Source organism: Theropithecus gelada, chromosome 6, assembly GCF_003255815.1.
Source record: "Theropithecus gelada isolate Dixy chromosome 6, Tgel_1.0, whole genome shotgun sequence".
NCBI classification, from domain to species: Eukaryota; Metazoa; Chordata; class Mammalia; order Primates; family Cercopithecidae; genus Theropithecus; species Theropithecus gelada.
The window spans coordinates 159,905,126-159,922,973 of NC_037673.1; the positions used below are offsets into that span (position 1 = coordinate 159,905,126).

Consider the following 17,848-nt stretch of genomic DNA (forward strand, 5'->3'; position numbering starts at 1 on the left):
AAAAGCCATATATTGCCTGTAATACATGATGTTCATCTCAAAAATTGTCGTTTGCTCAGTTGCCTGTGTTCCTTTGACCCAGTTGATATAAAGGGCAAGATGATATTGTTCTTCATAGAGAGGCCTTCTTTATAATATCAAATGGATGCAATTTTTTACATTTAAAAAAACAGAAGCAGTTTGTTAATGACATTTTTACATTTATATTCACTTTATTATGACGTGTTTTAACTTAAGATCATAAATAACATTAGATGATATATTAATGTTTTCTATTTCCTCTAGGTTGCGCACCATCTCCTGGTGCTTATGATGTTAAAACTTCAGAAGTATTGAAAGGACCAGTATCGTTTCAGAAATCACAAAGATTTAAACAACAGAAAGGTAATAGATCACCAAAGAACAGTGGTTATGTGATCTTGTAAGTTTAAAGTTATGAATAACAATATTTAAAGATGTTATAGCATTTTTTAAAATGTGAAGCTAGAACTATATTTAAATTGTATTTGATGGATTTATGAAAGGGTCAAGTACGGAATAATGCTGTCATCATTACGTTGTTATATAACCAGGAAAATTAAGCAAGACACTCATATTGATATGTAGCTTGCCTTTTAATAATTACCTTGACCTGTCAGGGAATATTAGGAAAATCAGAACCATGCTAGATGTGTAAAAATATTGTGTAATTATTTGAAAATGTGCAACTAAGAAAAGAATATATTGTTTCATCAAAAGTTGCAATTAGAAATCTGGGGCCGGGCAAGGTGGCTCATGCTTGTAATCCCGGCACTCTGTGATGCCAAGGTGGGTGGATCACTTGAGTTCAGGTGTTCAAGACCAGCCTGGCCAACATGGCGAAACCTCATCTCTACTAATAATACAGGAATTAGCCGGGAGTGGTGGGGTGCGCCTGTGGTCCCAGCTACTAGGGAGGGAAGTGGGAGAATTGCTTGAATCTGGGAGGCAAAGGTTGCTGTGGGCCAAGATCACACCATTGCAGTCCAGGCTGGGTAACAGTGACACTGTCTCAAAAAACAAAAAGAAAAAAAAAAACTGGAAATTGTGTTTTGTGTGTAGTTAAAACATGTTAACACCAACCATGATCTGTACAATTCATTTTTCTGCAGAATCTAAACAAAATCTTAATGTTGACAAAGATACTACTTTGCCTGCTTCAGCTAGAAAAGTTAAGTCTTCGGAATCAAAGGTGACGAGCTTTTATATGCCAGCTGGTTTATCAACTGTGTCATCAAAAACATCTGAAGTATTGTATTTGATTAGAATGGGTTAAGTGTCTGAATCAAGGTTATAAGTAAATCTGTGAATTAATGAAATGAGTTATCATTAGAACTCTAGCAAGTGTTCCATTTCTGCCTAGGTCATTATGTTTAAATGTACCCTTAGTTCACAATTACAATGGTCTTCAATTCTCAGTCACTTCCATGTTTAAATTGTTTATTACCTAGTAAAGATTTCAAAATTATGTGATGCTTTGATTTATTGAGTACCACCATTTGAGTTGTTTTGTTTTTGTGTATTTGTTTGTAGGGAAGGGTAAGTATTTTTGAAGAAAAGGGGGAAAATGCCAATATCTAAGAAAGATACTGAGAAACTATTAAGGAGTGGTGACAGATTAAATTCTTAATAGTCTTGTGGCTTGTGCAAGAGCTACTATTACTATTTTCATAAGTTTATAATCAGGCAAGCTACATAATACTTTTTTTATTTTTGAAATGGAGTCTCACTCTGTCACCCAGGCTGGAGTGCAGTGGTACCATCTCAGCTTACTGCAGCCTCTGTCCCCACAGGCTCAAGCGATTCACCTGCCTCAGCCTCCCCAGCAGCTGGGATTACAGGCACATCCCACCATGCCTGGCTAATTTTTGTATTTTTACTAAAGGTGAGGTTTAACCATGTTGGCCCGTTGGCCAGGCTGGTCTCGAATTCCTGACCTCGGATGATCTATCCCAAAGAACTGGGATTACAGGCGTGGCCCACCATACCTGGCCGCCATATAATACTTTTTAAAAGACAGCTGGAGGGGTGCAGTGGTTCCCGCCTATAATCCCAGCACTTTGGGAGGCAAGGCAGGTGGATAACTTGAGGTCAGAAGTTCGAGACCAGCCTGGCCAACATATAGTGAAACCCCGTCTCTACTAAAAAATACAAAAATTAGCTGGACATGGTAGCACACGCCTGTAGTCCCAGCTACTTGGGAAGCTGAGGCAGGAGAATTGCTTGAACCTGGGAGGCAGAGGTTGCAATGAGCTGAGATGGCGCCACTGTACTCCAGCCTGGGCAATAGAACAGGACTCAGTCTCTCCAAAAATAAGAAAAAAAAAAAGACATCCGGGCACAGTAGCTCACGCCTGTAATCCCAGCACTTTGGGAGGCTGAAGCAGGTGATTGCTTGAGGTCAGGAGTTCGAGACCAGCCTGACCCACATGGTGAAACCCCGTCTCTACTAAAAATACAAGAAAATTAGCCATGTGTGGTGGCACGTGCCTTAATCCCAGCTACTCGAGAGGCTGAGGCAGGAGAATTGCTTGAACCTAGGGAGGCAGAGGTTGCAGTGAGCCTAGATCCTGCCACTGCACTCCTGCCTGGGCAGCAGAGTGAGACCTATCTCAAAAAAAAAAATAAAGTTAAAAATTTGTACAAATTACTAGGTTTTTTGATGTGAAAAATATTCAGAGTTGGGAAAAGTTAGGCTTAGGTTCTTCATTCATTTGGCAGTTGCCTAAGCCTCATATTCTGTAATATAGAGCTGTGTTGTTCAGCATGGAGGCATAGCCACATGTGTCTGTTGAGCAATTGAAATGTGGCTAGTGCTATTAAATAACTAAATTTTTAATATTATTTAATTTTAATTAATATATATTTAAAGATATACTCAATTTTGTTAGTGGAACACTTTTAAATATTTTTGGAACAACTTGAGTATGTGAATTTACTTTCTCCTCTCTGTGTTTTATGAAACTAAACATACATAAATGTTTCTGATGAAAATTTAGCATTGAATTGAAATGTGCTGTAAGTGTAGAATACAAAGAAAATTTTAAAGACTTAGTACAAAAATATAAAACATCTCATTGATAATTTTATACTAGTGACATGCTGAAGTAATATATATGATATATTGGCTTAAGTAAAATATATTAAGATTTTTACTTTTTAAACACACTACTAGAAAAATTTAAATGCATACATGGTTTGCATTATTTTTATTGGGCAGGACTATTATAGACACTCTTCTTAGAAATTGATGTAAGTGGTTTGACTTAAATTTCTTGAAGAAACTGTCCTGAAATTTTGTAATTTATAAAGCCCCTTAGAAAACTAAATTACATACAAGTTTGTATGGAGCCCCAAAATAATAGTCCCTCCCCATAAAAAATTTCATGGAGTGTGAAATTAATAAACATGACACTGATGTCACTCCCACCTCCTGCCCCACTTAGAAACATCTAAAACAGATTTCATTCAAGATGTTGATCCCTTTCTTCCATTTTTAGATGGAAAAGATAGTCTTTTTCTAGCCATTGTGTCAGAAAGTCTGTTGGATATAAAAAGATACAGTGTGAAAATTGTATGTCTTATTTAGAATAAAGCCAATGAGAAAATTAGAATCAGAGCTTATGCTATTTCAGTTTGTATTTCTTTGCATCTGTATATTTTCCTCTTTGGGTATCAAAGTTTAAGTTGATTTCTCTTTGTAAGATTCTTTCTGAGATAGCATAATGAAATATTCAAGATGTATTGCTGTTTAACATTAGAGGGAGGCAGTCAGTAGCTTTATTCATAAAGTTCCACCTGTTCTTTTCACTAGGCTGATTAGGAAAATCCTGATTTATTGGGTTGAAAACTTTTAAACCTAAAATATCTTGAGATTTTTAGAATCTTTTAGTTATCAGATGAGTGACCCACAAAATTTTTAACAGACTCAGTGTAATGTTTGAAATAGAAACTGTTTGGATCCCTTAATCTTTTCTGGTAACTAAGAAACAAATTTGGCTGTGATATTTGTGACATCTAAATTTGCTTATAAGTTTTCTTTGGCTTTTAAACAGAAGGAATCTCAAAAGAATGATAAAGATTTGAAGATATTAGAGAAAGAGGTAAGCAGTGCTTTCAACTTATTGAAAAGTACATATGATAGAAACAGTTACATAGATTTAAGAGATAAGGATTCTGTTGCAGTGTGAGGAGTCCTGCAGTGAGGGAAACATGCCATTCAGAACAGTGTGTATGGGAAAACAGTTCTTACAATATTTCACAGATCTATCCAGGCTATGTTAATGTGGTATGCTGGCAACGCCAAGATTCAAGATAGCCCACTTAATGAAAAACTGATAACTGAAAATCATTATGTCAGTTGATTACAATTAGATATGTGGATCAGATATTTATATCTATCCATCGTTCACACTCTTCCTGTATGCTGACTTATGTTAAGACAACATAGCTAGAGGATTTCTTAGTGAGCATGCAATCCCAGCTGGTCAGACTGTGATGAAGGTAGGCTAACTCCATGCATTGCTCTGCACAATAGGTATAGGCCTTCCTCATGGGTGAAATAACACAGAGCTATGCTGTTCAATGTGGTAGCTACTCACCACATGTGACTGTCTAAATTAAATAAGATAAAATTAAGAACTCAATTCGGCCGGGCGCAGTGGCTCAAGCCTGTGATCCCAGCACTTTGGGAGGCCGAGACGGGTGGATCACGAGGTCAGGAGATCAAGACCATCCTGGCTAACACGGTGAAACCCCGTCTCTACTAAAAAATACAAAAATCTAGCCAGGCGAGGTGGTGGGCTCCTGTAGTCCCAGCTGCTCGGGAGGCTGAGGCAGGAGAATGGCGTGAACCCAGGAGGCGGAGCTTGCAGTGAGCTGAGATCTGGCCACTGCACTCCAGCCTGGGCGACAGAGCGAGACTCCGTCTCAAAAAAAAAAGAACTCAATTCCTCAGTTGCACTAATCACATTTCAAGTGCTCAATAGCCACATGTGATTAGCAGCTACCATACTGGACAGGGCGTTTCCACCATGACAGAAATTTCTATTGAACAGTACTGACCTAAAGAACCCATTTACTTTCCTAGCAATGCTAAGCAGCTCACTGTGAACTTTGCTTCTCTGCCGTCTTTTTTTTGTTTCCGTTGCTAACCAACTCTTTTTCTCATGGATATATTCTTTCGATATATTAAAATCTTTCATTTGATTACAGTCGAATGTTGGCTTTTGACCAAGAGTATGTCAGAGTAACTGTAGATGTCTGCTCAGTTGCTCTGATTGTTTTGTATGTATTCTAATCATGTTAGCTATCGTTTTATTGAGGATACATGTAGGGGTTGATATTTAATCACTGAGGAATAATCACTGAGTCTCAGTCAGATAGCTGGTGAGTGAGTGGTAGAGCCAGGATTAGAACTAATAATTTATATCAGTGACTTCATTCAGTGTAGAATTTTAGGGTGGCAGGTTTCCCCCCATGACATTAAAAATATCATTTCATTTCATAGTCTTTTGGCTTCCACATTTTCTGTGGACAAATATTGGTCTGGGGGGCTTTTGTTGTTTTGTTTTGTTTTTTAAATCTGGTAATAGCAGCAAGAATGATGGCTTGCCAATGCCTAGTACATTCTCCTCAGAAGCCCAGCTCTGCCTTCTTGAAATAAAAAACATTTAGTATTTTAAGCTAATTTGAATTTGTGTAATTGAAGCTACAGAAAATAACTATTATAGGTGGAAATGCCTTAAACGTGAATAAATAGCAGCCGGGCACAGTGGCTCATGCCTCTAATCCCAGCACTTTGGGAGGTTGACGCAGGTGGATCACGAGGTCAGGAGATCAAGGCCATCCTGGCTAACACAGTAAAACCCTGTCTCTACTAAAAATACAAAAAAATTAGCCAGGCGTGGTGGGGGGCGCCTGTAGTCCCAGCTACTCGGGAGGCTGAGGCAGGAAAATTGCTTGAACCCAGGAGGCGGAGCTTGCAGTGAGCCGAGATGCTGCCACCACACTGCAGCCTGGGCAACAGAGGAAGATTCCATCTCAAAAAAAAAAAAGTGAATAAATAGCTTAATTGTACTTGGAATTTATGGCAACTAAAGTTCTTCTGTTCTTAAAATGCATTAAGACTTTTAAGATGTATCATAGGTAAATATGATTATTCAGATAGCTAGTAACATTAGAATATCTACAAGCATAATGTCAAAATCAGAGATTTTTCCAGAAACTTTCGGGGTGATTATTCGTAATCATTTATTATCACCTTGTTTTTGTCCAGATTCGTGTTCTTCTACAGGAACGTGGTGCCCAGGACAGGCGGATCCAGGATCTGGAAACTGAGTTGGAAAAGATGGAAGCAAGGCTGAATGCTGCACTCAGGGAAAAAACGTCTCTCTCTGCAAATAATGCTACACTGGAGAAACAACTTATTGAATTGACCAGGACTAATGAACTACTAAAATCTAAGGTATCTGAGCCTCATGATAACATTTACAGTTGAATAAATATAAACATGTTTTTTCGGGCCGGGCGCAGTGGCTTACGGCTGTAATCCCAGCATTTTGGGAGGCCAAGGCGGGTGGATCACCTGAGATTGGGAGCTCAAGATCACCCTGACCAACGTGGAGAAACCCCGTCTCTACTAAAAATACAAAAATTAGCGAGGCACATTGGCGGGCACCTGTAACCTCAGCTACTCTGGCGGCTGAGGCAGAAGAATCGCTTGAACCCAGGAGGTGGAGATTACAGTGAGCTGAGATGGCGCCATTGCACTCCAGCCTAGGCAAGAGAGTGAGACTCCGTCTCAAAAAAACAAAACAAAACAAAGTATACCAGGCAATTCAGATTTATTTTGTTAAGCAAACATGTTTCAAGAAATCCTTTCTCAGGGACTTGCTTTAGAATCTTGCAATGCACTTTCCAGCACACAGAGGTAAGTGACCACCCAAACAACCTTTCAAAACTAAACCAGCAGGCCAGGCATAGTGGCTCACACCTGTAATCCCAGCACTTTGGGAAGCTGAGACGGATGGATCACTTGAGGTCAGGAGTTTGAGACTAGCCTAGCCTAACATGGCGAAACCCCATCTTTACTAAAAATACAAAAATTAGCCAGGTATGGTGGCACACACCTGTAATTCCAGCTACTCAGGAGGCTGAGGCATGAGAATCGCTTGAACCCGGGAAGTGGAAGTTGCAGTGAGCAACACGGCACTCCAGCCTGGGTGACAGAGTAAGACTCTGTCTCATAAAAATAAAATCAAAACAAACCAGCAAGTCATATTAAGGAAAAGAGGGATAAGAACAGTAGACCGGTGCAGTGGCTCATGCCTGTATTTCCAGCATTTTGGAAGGCTGAGGGCTGGAGAATTGCTTGAGGCCAGGAATTTGAGACCAGCCTGGGCAAAATATCAAGACCCCATGTCTATAAACAACTTGAAAAAGTAGCTAGGCATGGTGGTGGTGCACACCAGTAATCCCAGCTACTCAGGAAGATGAGGCAGGAGGATTGAGTCCAGGAGTTTGAGATCATAGTGAGCTATGATCATGCCACGCCACTCTAGCCTGGACAGCGAAGCGAGACTTGATCTCTTAAAAACAAAAGAAAAAAAAAATCAATCAGTAATTATGGTGTAGGTCAAAGACTGTTCTCTCTACCAAAGCATATTACAGTCAAAAACATAACCCCAGTGATAGGTAGAAAAATCAATACTTGTGTATTTTAAATATATCTTAGCAGAAAATATTTCTGATTTTTTTATGTGTTTGTTGTACTTAGTTTTCTGAAAATGGTAACCAGAAGAATTTGAGAATTCTAAGCTTGGAGTTGATGAAACTTAGAAACAAAAGAGAAACAAAGATGAGGGTGAGTGCTGCCTTTGGCAGGTTTGCTGTGTCTGGATCTGGGGATCAGTACAACTTTCTCATTTCCTAAAACACGTATCTTTGTTGTGTAGGGTATGATGGCTAAGCAAGAAGGCATGGAGATGAAGCTGCAGGTCACCCAAAGAAGTCTCGAAGAGTCTCAGGGGAAAATAGCCCAACTGGAGGGAAAACTGTAAGTGACTGAATGTGAAGAGAACTTGTTAAGTGGAAGCAATTCTTGATTTGACTCTCTTCACAAATTATTGTTTACTGAGACTTCAGACTTCTCTTAGTACTTATCTCATTGCCTCCCTCCAGTTGCCCTATTTCTTTTTTTAAATGAGAATGAGCCCTAATCATTCTCAAACATGTGCTAGAAAGTTGTATGAGTGCATTACTTTTGTACATCTTCTGTATTAATGATGAGGAAAGGTTTCATGATCTTATGAAAGTGGTCATTAGATTGAAATGGAAAAACACTGGTATAGGAAGTTGTGATTTATGCACAATCATAGGCTTTGATTTTGAGCTTTAATTTACATATAATAAAATGTGTGGCTAGTAAGTGTTCAGTTTGGTGACTTTAGCAGTTGTATACACCTATGTAACCATTACCAAACAAGATAGAGAACATTTTCATCCCTTCAGAAAGTTCTTTCACACCCCTTCTTGTCTCCCTGCTACTGCCTGTGCCATGTCTCCATCCCCACAACTACTTTCTCACTTACATCATCATAAATTAGCTTTGCCTTTTTTTATTTATTATCATTATTATTGTTATTATTATTATTTTAGAGATGGGGCATTGCTGTGTTACTCAGGCTGGTCTGAAACTCCTGGACTTAAGTGATACCACCCTGACCTTCCAGAGTGCTGGAATTAGAGACATGGCCGCTATACCTGTCCAGTTTTGCCTTTTTGTAGGACATGCAAGAGAGAAAGAGCATGTGTGTGTGTGTGGCTTCTTTTGTTTGATGTAATTTTTCAAGATTCATCCAATCTGTTCTGTGTACTATAATTTTTCCTATTTTATTTCTGAGTAGTGGTTCACCCTATGAATATACCTCCATCTCTTTACTCTCCTTTTGATCATTATTTGGGCTGTTGCCAGTTTCTGCCATTGAAAAGACTGCTGTGAACATGTTTTATGTTTTTTTATGGACATGTTTTTATTTCTCAGATAAATTTCTAGGAGTAGAATTCTTGGGTAATAGGGTAGTGTATATATAATGTTTTTTAAAACTCAAAAGTGGTTTTGCCATTTTTATACACCCCCTGGCAATGTATGACAGTTTCAGTTGTTACAGATTCTCACCAACATTTAATGTTGTCTGTTTGATTTTAGCCTTTCTACTAGGTAGGAAGTGGTATCTCCTTTGTGATTTTAATTTGTTGCTATGAATGTTGACCATATTTTTATGTGCTTATTGACCATTTTATGTGCATATCACCTTTTGCAAAGTGTCTGTTGAAGTCTTTTGTCCATTTCTTGCATTGGACGGTTTGGTGGAGGTAAACAGATAAGTAATCGAATACCAGGTAGTCTGGGACAAAAGCTTTATGGCACACAAAATGCTATTTAGTATGTTGGGTGGGTGGGGAAACCAGCAAGACCACAAAAAAAAAAAATATTTCTAACACTTGGGATACTGTAATGATGGTTCTTGTCATTACAGGTTTTTTGTCAGTGTATATTCAGAAAACTTTATCACTTAAATAAAAATTTTAGTCTTGTATTTGGATATAAATTCTGAATTTGAGAAATCACATAAAATAATTGTTAAGAGTTAGGACTCTGGAGTCAGCCTGCCTGATACAGCAGTATCTGGTACATAAGCATTATGTATGATTATTAAGTAATGAAACTAGAATGTATTAACATATGCAATTTTTGTTTTAGTGTTTCGATAGAGAAAGAAAAGATTGATGAAAAATCTGAAACAGAAAAACTCTTAGAATACATCGAAGAAATTAGGTAATATGAGCAGTAGCTTTAAATTGAACCTTATTTTTTTAATAATGAATCATTTTTATCATTTTTCTGTTATTTTTCCCTGTGCCTAAATAGATGTGCTTTTTAAGACAATTTGTTTTAATGCAGTTGTGCTTCAGATCAAGTGGAAAAATACAAGCTAGATGTTGCCCAGTTAGAAGAAAATTTGAAAGAGAAGAATGATGAAATGTTAAGCCTTAAGCAGTCTCTTGAGGAGAATATTGTTATATTATCTAAACAAGTAGACGATCTAAATGCAAAATGTCAGCTGCTTGAAAAAGAAAAAGGTATTACAGTGTTTTATAGTTACTTTCTTTACATAAGTGTTACATACAACATTTAGGAAAAATACTGCTATGCTAAAACAACCTTTTAAATATAATTAGCTATACTAACATTTTAAATATAATTAGCTATATAGCTGTACAACAGCAAAAACTTGTACTGCATTTTAGAATATTTTACTCTTATAATGTTTGTTTTCTGTTTGTTTCAATACAGCATATTACCTGTCTTGATTGAAATATATACAGTCGTATAATTCTTGACTTTTCCACTAGGTGGCTATTTACAAATCAGTAGATACACAGAACAAGATTTGTGGGTTTTATTATGTAGCACATAATATATATTATATGTAATGATACAAAGTTCACAGTTGTGTTTTTTTCTTTGGAAATACCATGCTAAAAGCAGTATAAAGGAATATTATGGGAGTCCAATTTCTCAGTGTTAATGTTCTTATCTAATTCCAGTATTTTTCATGTTTTGCACTTTCTAGAAGACCATATCAACAGGAATAGAGAACACAATGAAAATCTAAATGCTGAGATGCAAAACTTAAAACAGAAGCTTATTCTTGAACAACAGGAATGTGAAAAGCTTCAACAAAAACAACTGCAAGTTGATTCACTTCTGCAGCAAGAGAAAGTAATTTACTACCATATTTTTTTAAACCGTTTATTTTGTGTCATACATTTCCCTATGTCTCTGAACGCCTTTACACTGTGTATATTCTTTGATCTAAGAGTTCTGTATCTTTAGAGTCTTATCCTGAGGACATAATCATGGATATGCTGAGGATTTAGCTACATATTTTCACTACATGTTCACCACAGGGTTATGAATAATGTGGGAAAATGGCAACAGATACAGCAAAACAGGGAAATAATTTTTTAAAAAATTTTCTGGTTCATGCTTATGTGATTTAGGCTATGTAAACATTTACACTTACTTTGTAAAAGAGTGTCTAATTACGGAAGAAACAAAGCAATTTTTAAAATCCAGATTATTTATAGAACATTTTACATATCAGTGAGAAGAAAGAAAGTCCACTAAAAAATTATGAGCATAGGATAGAAAAAGAGAAGGCGAAGTTCTGATGGCCTGTAAATGTAGAAAGATGCTCCACCTTAGTAGTAACCAAGGCAGTAGAAATAATATTTTTTTCACTTACAAAATTGGCACAAATTAAAACATTTGATAATATAAAATACTGGTGAAAGTTAAGCCAACAGGTTCTTACATGCACTGATGTGAAATATTATAGTGTTAGACAACCTACAACAGCTAAAGGAATTGAGGAATATATACTGACCTGGAAAGATATCAACAACAGAGTATATATCATTTATATCCCTCCCCAAATGTGTATGTATATATAAGTGTATAGAAAAATACCAGAAGGCATATATATTCCAAACTCGTAGCTATCTCTGCAATGGGAAAACTAAAATTAGGGGAGGAAGTCATCAAAGATAATATTAACATCATTTGTAATATTAGAATTATTTCACAATGATGATTTATTTGTTTATTGTATAGCTTAAAAAATAATTTTATATAATATGGAAATCACCACATACTTTTTATATAATATGTGAAACATTATATTAATATCAAAGCCAGTTGGAAAGCAGATATATATATATAAAAAATATAATTTTAGTTTAAGAAGTTTCTGCATGTGCGTTGCATAGAAAAAAGCCTAAGATGATATTTGCTGCAATGTTAACAAGGTGTAGGAAATAATCTATGAAAACAAATATGCTATTTCTATATTGTTTTAAGTTTCCTTGAATCTCTTGCATTTAGGTTTCATCCTTCTTTATCTGTACTTTTTTTTTGTCTTCTAGTACAACCTCACAATGGCATTCCAATTTATTTTGGTGATCTTCTGTTTGGTTATAGGAATTATCCGCTAGTCTTCATCAGAAGCTCTGTTCTTTTCAAGAGGAAGTGGTTAAAGAGAAGAATCTCTTTGAGGAAGAATTAAAGCAAGCACTGGATGAGCTTGATAAATTACAGCAAAAGGAGGAACAAGCTGAAAGGCTGGTCAAGCAATTGGAAGAGGAAGCAAAATCTAGAGCTGAAGAATTAAAACTCCTAGAAGGAAAGCTGAAAGGGTTTGTATTAATAGGATCTCATGTTTATGTATGACTACAGATGCCACAAATTATTTTGAGTACATTTTTTTAGTATTCTCATATCAATCATGTGAGCGTGTGAGGTTGGAATTGTTTTACAATTAAGTAGTAATTATTATTTTACAATTAAGTAGTAGACACAGAATGTGTACACCAAATGTACATGCAAACAAGTAAGACAGCCCCCTTTTTTAAGTTAAAAGTTAAACGTATTGCCCCCTTTTTTTTTTAAGTCCAAAGAGAGTTTTAATAAACAAATGACAAAAGTTTTGCACTTCTTTACTGCTCTGATAATTTCTGAAATTTATTGGACATCAGCATTAGAACAATAATGGACTCGGGGCTGCAATTCCTGTACTTTGGGATGCCAAGGTGGGAGGATTGCTTGAGCTCAGGAGTTTGAGACCAGCCTGTGCAATACAGTGAGACTTCATCTCTACTAAAAATTAAAAAAAAAAAAAAAACTAGCTGGGCATATTGGCGTGTGCCTGTAGTCCCAGCTACTTAGAAAGTTGTGGGAGGAGAGTCACTTGAGCCCAGTAGATCAAGGCTGCAGTGAGCCGTGATCATGTCACTGCACTCCAGTCTGAGCAACAGAGTGAGACTCTGTCTCAAAAAAAAAAAAAAAAAAAAAAAAAAAAATGAACTTGGGGAAAAAAATAAAGAATCCCTCCCATTAATAAATAGCATTCCCATTTTTTGTCTATGTATTTACATAGTATAAGTTACACCTTTAATTATGTTTTTCAGGGAGCACAAATACTTCAGAAATGCAAAGCAGGCTGGCACAATGGCACATGCCTAAAGTCCCAGCTACTCAGGAGACTGAGATGGGAGGATCTTTAGATCAGAAGTTTGAGGCTGTAGTGCTCAATGCTTGTGCCTGTTAATAGCCATGGCACTCTTACCTGGGCAACATAGCAAGATGCCCTCTGAATCAATAACTGATAAAAAGCAAATGAGAAAAAATAATTAGAACTAGGAAACATTCAAAAATAAGAAATATTTACAGTAGAAAGACTTTGAAATCTCAGCCAGACACGGTGGCTCGCACCTGTAATCCTACCACTCTGGAAGGCTGAGGCAGGCAGATCACAAGGTCAGGAGTTTGAGGCCAGCCTGGCCAATACGGTGAAACCCTGTCTCTACTAAAAATACAAAATAAATTAGCCCTGTGTGGTGGCGCATGCCTGTAATCCCAGCTACTCAGGAGGCTGAGGCAGGAGAATTGCTTGAATCCAGGAGGCAAAGGTTGTGGTGAGCTGACATTGCACCACTGCACTCCAGCCTAGGCGACAGAGGGAGACTCTGTCTCAAAAAAAAAAAAAAAAAGACTGAAATCTCACTTTTTTCCCTAATTCTAGTTCCTTATAATTTAGTTCCTTATAATTTCCTTAAAACACATTATGTTTCCTTCTCCCGCACACTTATTTATTTCATTTTGTTTTGTCCATCGTATTTGCTAATTTTTTATTTATTAAGAGAAACTATTCCTTAGCCTACATAGTCCTATTTCATAGTTCAGGAACACAGGTCAGTGACAAACTACTACACTTAAGTTACAAAGTCTGGTTTGATTCTTGAGTTCAAATTTCAAATATTATTTAAATCCTTGGGATCTCATCATTAAAACACTTTTTGGCAAAGGACTATGGGCTAGATAGGAGTTTGTGTTATTGTAATATATCTCACACCTGTGTATCTGTCTCGGTAGAAACTTTTGTTATTAATCTTTTCTGTTTTCTTGTGATTAGTAATGAGAATGAACAGCAAGGTTTTTCATATCCCTGCTTTTGGGGAAACAATACAAATTGTTATTAGGGGTGTTCTATATTACAGCCAATCTCAGGGAACAGGAATCTTGGGAAAATAAGATTATGTCATTTTCAGAGAGGAAAGTTGAGATAATTATTTATTCTAACCCAAAAAACTGTGGTCCAATGGTCAAGAGATAATGATTTTTATTACTAATTTTGTTAGCTAGCTAGTTGATTCTGAGCAAGACAATCTTAGTTTCTTTCATTTTCTACTTCATTTTCTACTCATAAAAGAATTTTATGAGATGATCTCCTTCTAGCCTGGAAATTTCAAGCTTAAGAGAAAAACCAACTAAGAATTGAAAATAATTCTTCTAGGGGACAGGGAAGAAAATATTTTTATTATACACTCTTTAGTAATATTCGATTGCTGTTGCTGTGGTGTGTATATTTTTGAAATCCCACACTTGTTACAGAATGAATTTGATCAGCTGTTTTTCTTATCTCACTGTCCAACTTAGTCTATAAGTACACAATGCTTATTTACAATTTTTAGTTCTATATGTTTTTTAAAAGATGTTTCATAAGCTCATATGCATATCTAAAAATTTTATCACCACTTTGGAAATATGTTATTTCCAAAATATCTCTGAGATTTAATAGCATGTGCTTATAAAGATGACTTAAAACCCATTCTGTCTATGCAAAATAATCCATTAAAGAAGTTAATGAATCTTTCAGTAATAGTGTGTTATGTGGGTTATTCATATAATCAGAATAAATCTACAGAGTCTTATAACTGTTTCTGTAATTTAAAATGAAGTGTCTTTAATTGTTCATAGTCTTTCTCAAGTATCTAAATGGAGAGAATGGAACTTCATTCAATCCAGATGTTTTTTAACTGCTAATCTTTTGCAGTCTTTAGTCCTGGCTAATATCTTAAGATTTTGTTTTATAGTCTTTTATATTCTACTACCTTCTTCCCCCAAATTTTTAAAGTAAAAAAGCAGGAAAGATAAGTTGAAGCTAGTAGAAAAATACATTGAAAACATGTCTTTCGAGGTAAGTCATAAATTAGGATCTGAGCTATTTAGCAGGTAATGCAATGGTGAAGATATGAGCTATATGATTCACAGTTTCAAAGGTAAATACCATTTTCTTTCTTAGGGTAATAATTGTAGGTGGCATTTTATCTTTTAATTATTTCTTTTTCTTAGGAAGGAGGCTGAACTGGAGAAAAGTAGTGCTGCTCATAACCAGGCCACCCTGCTTTTGCAGGAAAAGTATAACAGTACAGTGCAAAGCCTTGAAGATGTTACTGCTCAATTTGAAAGGTATTTTTCTTTTGAGCCTGCACTCTTAAATGTAACATAAGCAGAAAGGGACGTTTACCCAGGGAAATCTGTGAACTGTGAACAAAGCAATCACACAAAGGATGATTCGTATTAGTTTAAATTCCATAATCACCAACCGTAAGTGGGCATTTAGCATTATCTGGTAATCTTATTATATTTATATAATTCCCCTTTATAATTTATAGAAATTCCCCCTTTCTCACTATCCACTTCAACTTTTATGCACTTAGCCAGGTGCGGTGGCACATGCCTGTAGTCCTAGCCACTCCATACGCTGAGGTGGGAGGATCAAGTCATACACTTAGAAGCATTTGGTGCTTCTGCCTTACTCTCTTGATGTTATCATTTTCATAAAGAAATCAGAAATTTTTATCTCCTCATTAGACCTATAAAGAGACCCACATTTGTACTCATCCTATCTTCCCACTTATTACAGATGAAATGTCCTAGTCTTTTCATCTTCAGTGACCTCATTCTATCATTTTTTTCTCTCATAATTTGAAACCTTTTTACTGGATTTTTTCCAATCAATATTAAAACATGATAATATACATCGATCTTTAAAATATATTAATTAGCTGGATTACTGGCTCATACCAGTAATCCCCGTGCTTTGGGAAGCCAAGGCAGGAAGATTGCTTGAGGCCAGGAGTTTGAGACCAGCCTGGGCAATAGAGTAAGACCTTGTTTCTACAAAAAAATATTAAGAATTAGCCAGGCATTGTGGCACATGCTACTTGGGAGACTGAGGGCGGGAGGATCACCTGAGCCCAGGAGTTCCAGGCTACACTGAGCTAAGATCACACCAGCCTGGGTGACAGAGCAAGACTGTCTCAAAACAAACAAAAAATAAATAAAATACACAAATTGTTTTAAAAACTCCTCTGACTTTAACTTCCTTTTGCAGCTGTCTAACACCACCAGTCATTCCCTTCTTAACCCAAAATTCTACTCCTTTTCAGTCCTTGTCCTTCTCCTTTTCCTTCTCTTGACAGAGAAGATTGTCTCTATATCCACTTCCTCACCTCTCGTGCCTTCTACTTATTTTCTCCTTAAATAAAAAGTTTATTTTGGGTGGAACTACAAATTACAAAGGCCAATATAATGAATACTTATATATTAATGTTAACATTTTTATGTATCACTTTTACTTTAGCTCATTTTGGCAGAGAGGTTCCTTTCTTTTATTTAGTAAATGCAAAAGAATGCATAACATGTACATAAACTATAGAGCTTGAAGATAAAGCTGACATGCATGAACCTATAAAAGACAACCAGTAAGCCAAAAGATTTTCAACAACTTAGTATCCATGTATAAGTTCCTCTACCATCCCATTTTCATGCCTTCCCTGAACAGATAACACTGTCCCAAAGTCTACATTATTTCCTTGTTTTTTCTCCCCTGTGTATTATAATTTTATGACACATATATCCATACAAATAATGCATTATGTAATTTTCCTTCTCCCTGAACTTTACCAAAAAATGTCATCATGGTATATACTGTTTCCTGGAACTTATTTTTCCATTCTGCATTATGTGTGTTTTCAGGATTGAATCATGTTGTCTGAGGCTATGGTTTGTTGATAGTCACTGCTATGAGTATTTTATTGTATGAATATACCACAACTTACTTATTCATTCTTTGGACTTTGGGTTGTTTCCCATTTGTTTAGTTATTATTAGTTATTTAGTGACTATAAGTATGCATGTCGGTAAGAATTTCTCTAAAGCCAAAGGTATATGAATGTTCAACTCTAAAACTTAATACCAAATCATTTTCCAATGTGGGAGTAAGAATCTACACTCCCACTAGTGTTATATAAGTTTCCATTTATCTTCTTTGCCAAAGCTTATTAGACTTCTTAAATTTTGCCAGTGTACTTAGTGTAAAATGGCTTCTTATTGTGGATAATTCATCTTTCCTTTTCCATAAAAGGCTTGTTTATGACTTTTGTTTATTTGTCTATAGGGTTATCATCTTTTCCTCACTGATTTGTAGAGATTTTCTTTATCAGCCATATGGGTTACAGGTATCTTCGGCCAGTTTAGCTTATTTTTATTTTCTTTTCGGTTTCTTCTGATGAGTGGAAATTCTCATTTTCAATATGGTTAAAATATTTATCTGTGTGTGGGCACTTTGGCTTCTCATTTAAGACCTTCTTTCTATCCCAAGGTGTAAAGGTATTCAACTAGTTTTCTTCTAAAAGTTTTAAAATTTCATTTTCCATTTTTCCACCTAGAACTGATTTCTATCTGTGTAGCAATACAGAGATCAAATTCATTTTTTGTTTTCCCTGTGGACAACCAATTGCCTAGTTTAATTGTACCTTAAATTCATTAAACTGTACCTTGTTTCCCCAGTGATCTGTTCCCACATGTGATACCTTATGACAGATAGATAAATAATTTATATGTGTATATGTTTTATTTATA

General features: G+C 36.1%; 1 protein-coding gene across 4 annotated transcripts in view; it reads left to right on the forward strand.

The window, feature by feature from the left end:
- HMMR (hyaluronan mediated motility receptor) overlaps positions 1–17,848 on the forward strand; it is a 32,644-nt gene that overhangs the window by 3,056 nt on the left and 11,740 nt on the right. The window contains exons 2-12 of one of the 4 annotated variants that reach the window (XM_025387131.1): positions 286–384; positions 1,131–1,210; positions 4,074–4,121; positions 6,296–6,484; positions 7,796–7,882; positions 7,974–8,074; positions 9,782–9,856; positions 9,983–10,161; positions 10,656–10,804; positions 12,065–12,279; positions 15,275–15,391. In XM_025387131.1, the coding sequence (XP_025242916.1) occupies positions 286–384; positions 1,131–1,210; positions 4,074–4,121; positions 6,296–6,484; positions 7,796–7,882; positions 7,974–8,074; positions 9,782–9,856; positions 9,983–10,161; positions 10,656–10,804; positions 12,065–12,279; positions 15,275–15,391 (1,339 nt within the window). The remainder of the gene's footprint in view (positions 1–285; positions 385–1,130; positions 1,211–4,073; positions 4,122–6,295; positions 6,485–7,795; positions 7,883–7,973; positions 8,075–9,781; positions 9,857–9,982; positions 10,162–10,655; positions 10,805–12,064; positions 12,280–15,274; positions 15,392–17,848) is intronic. The other 3 variants (XM_025387132.1, XM_025387133.1, XM_025387134.1) reach the window with 3 other exon arrangements.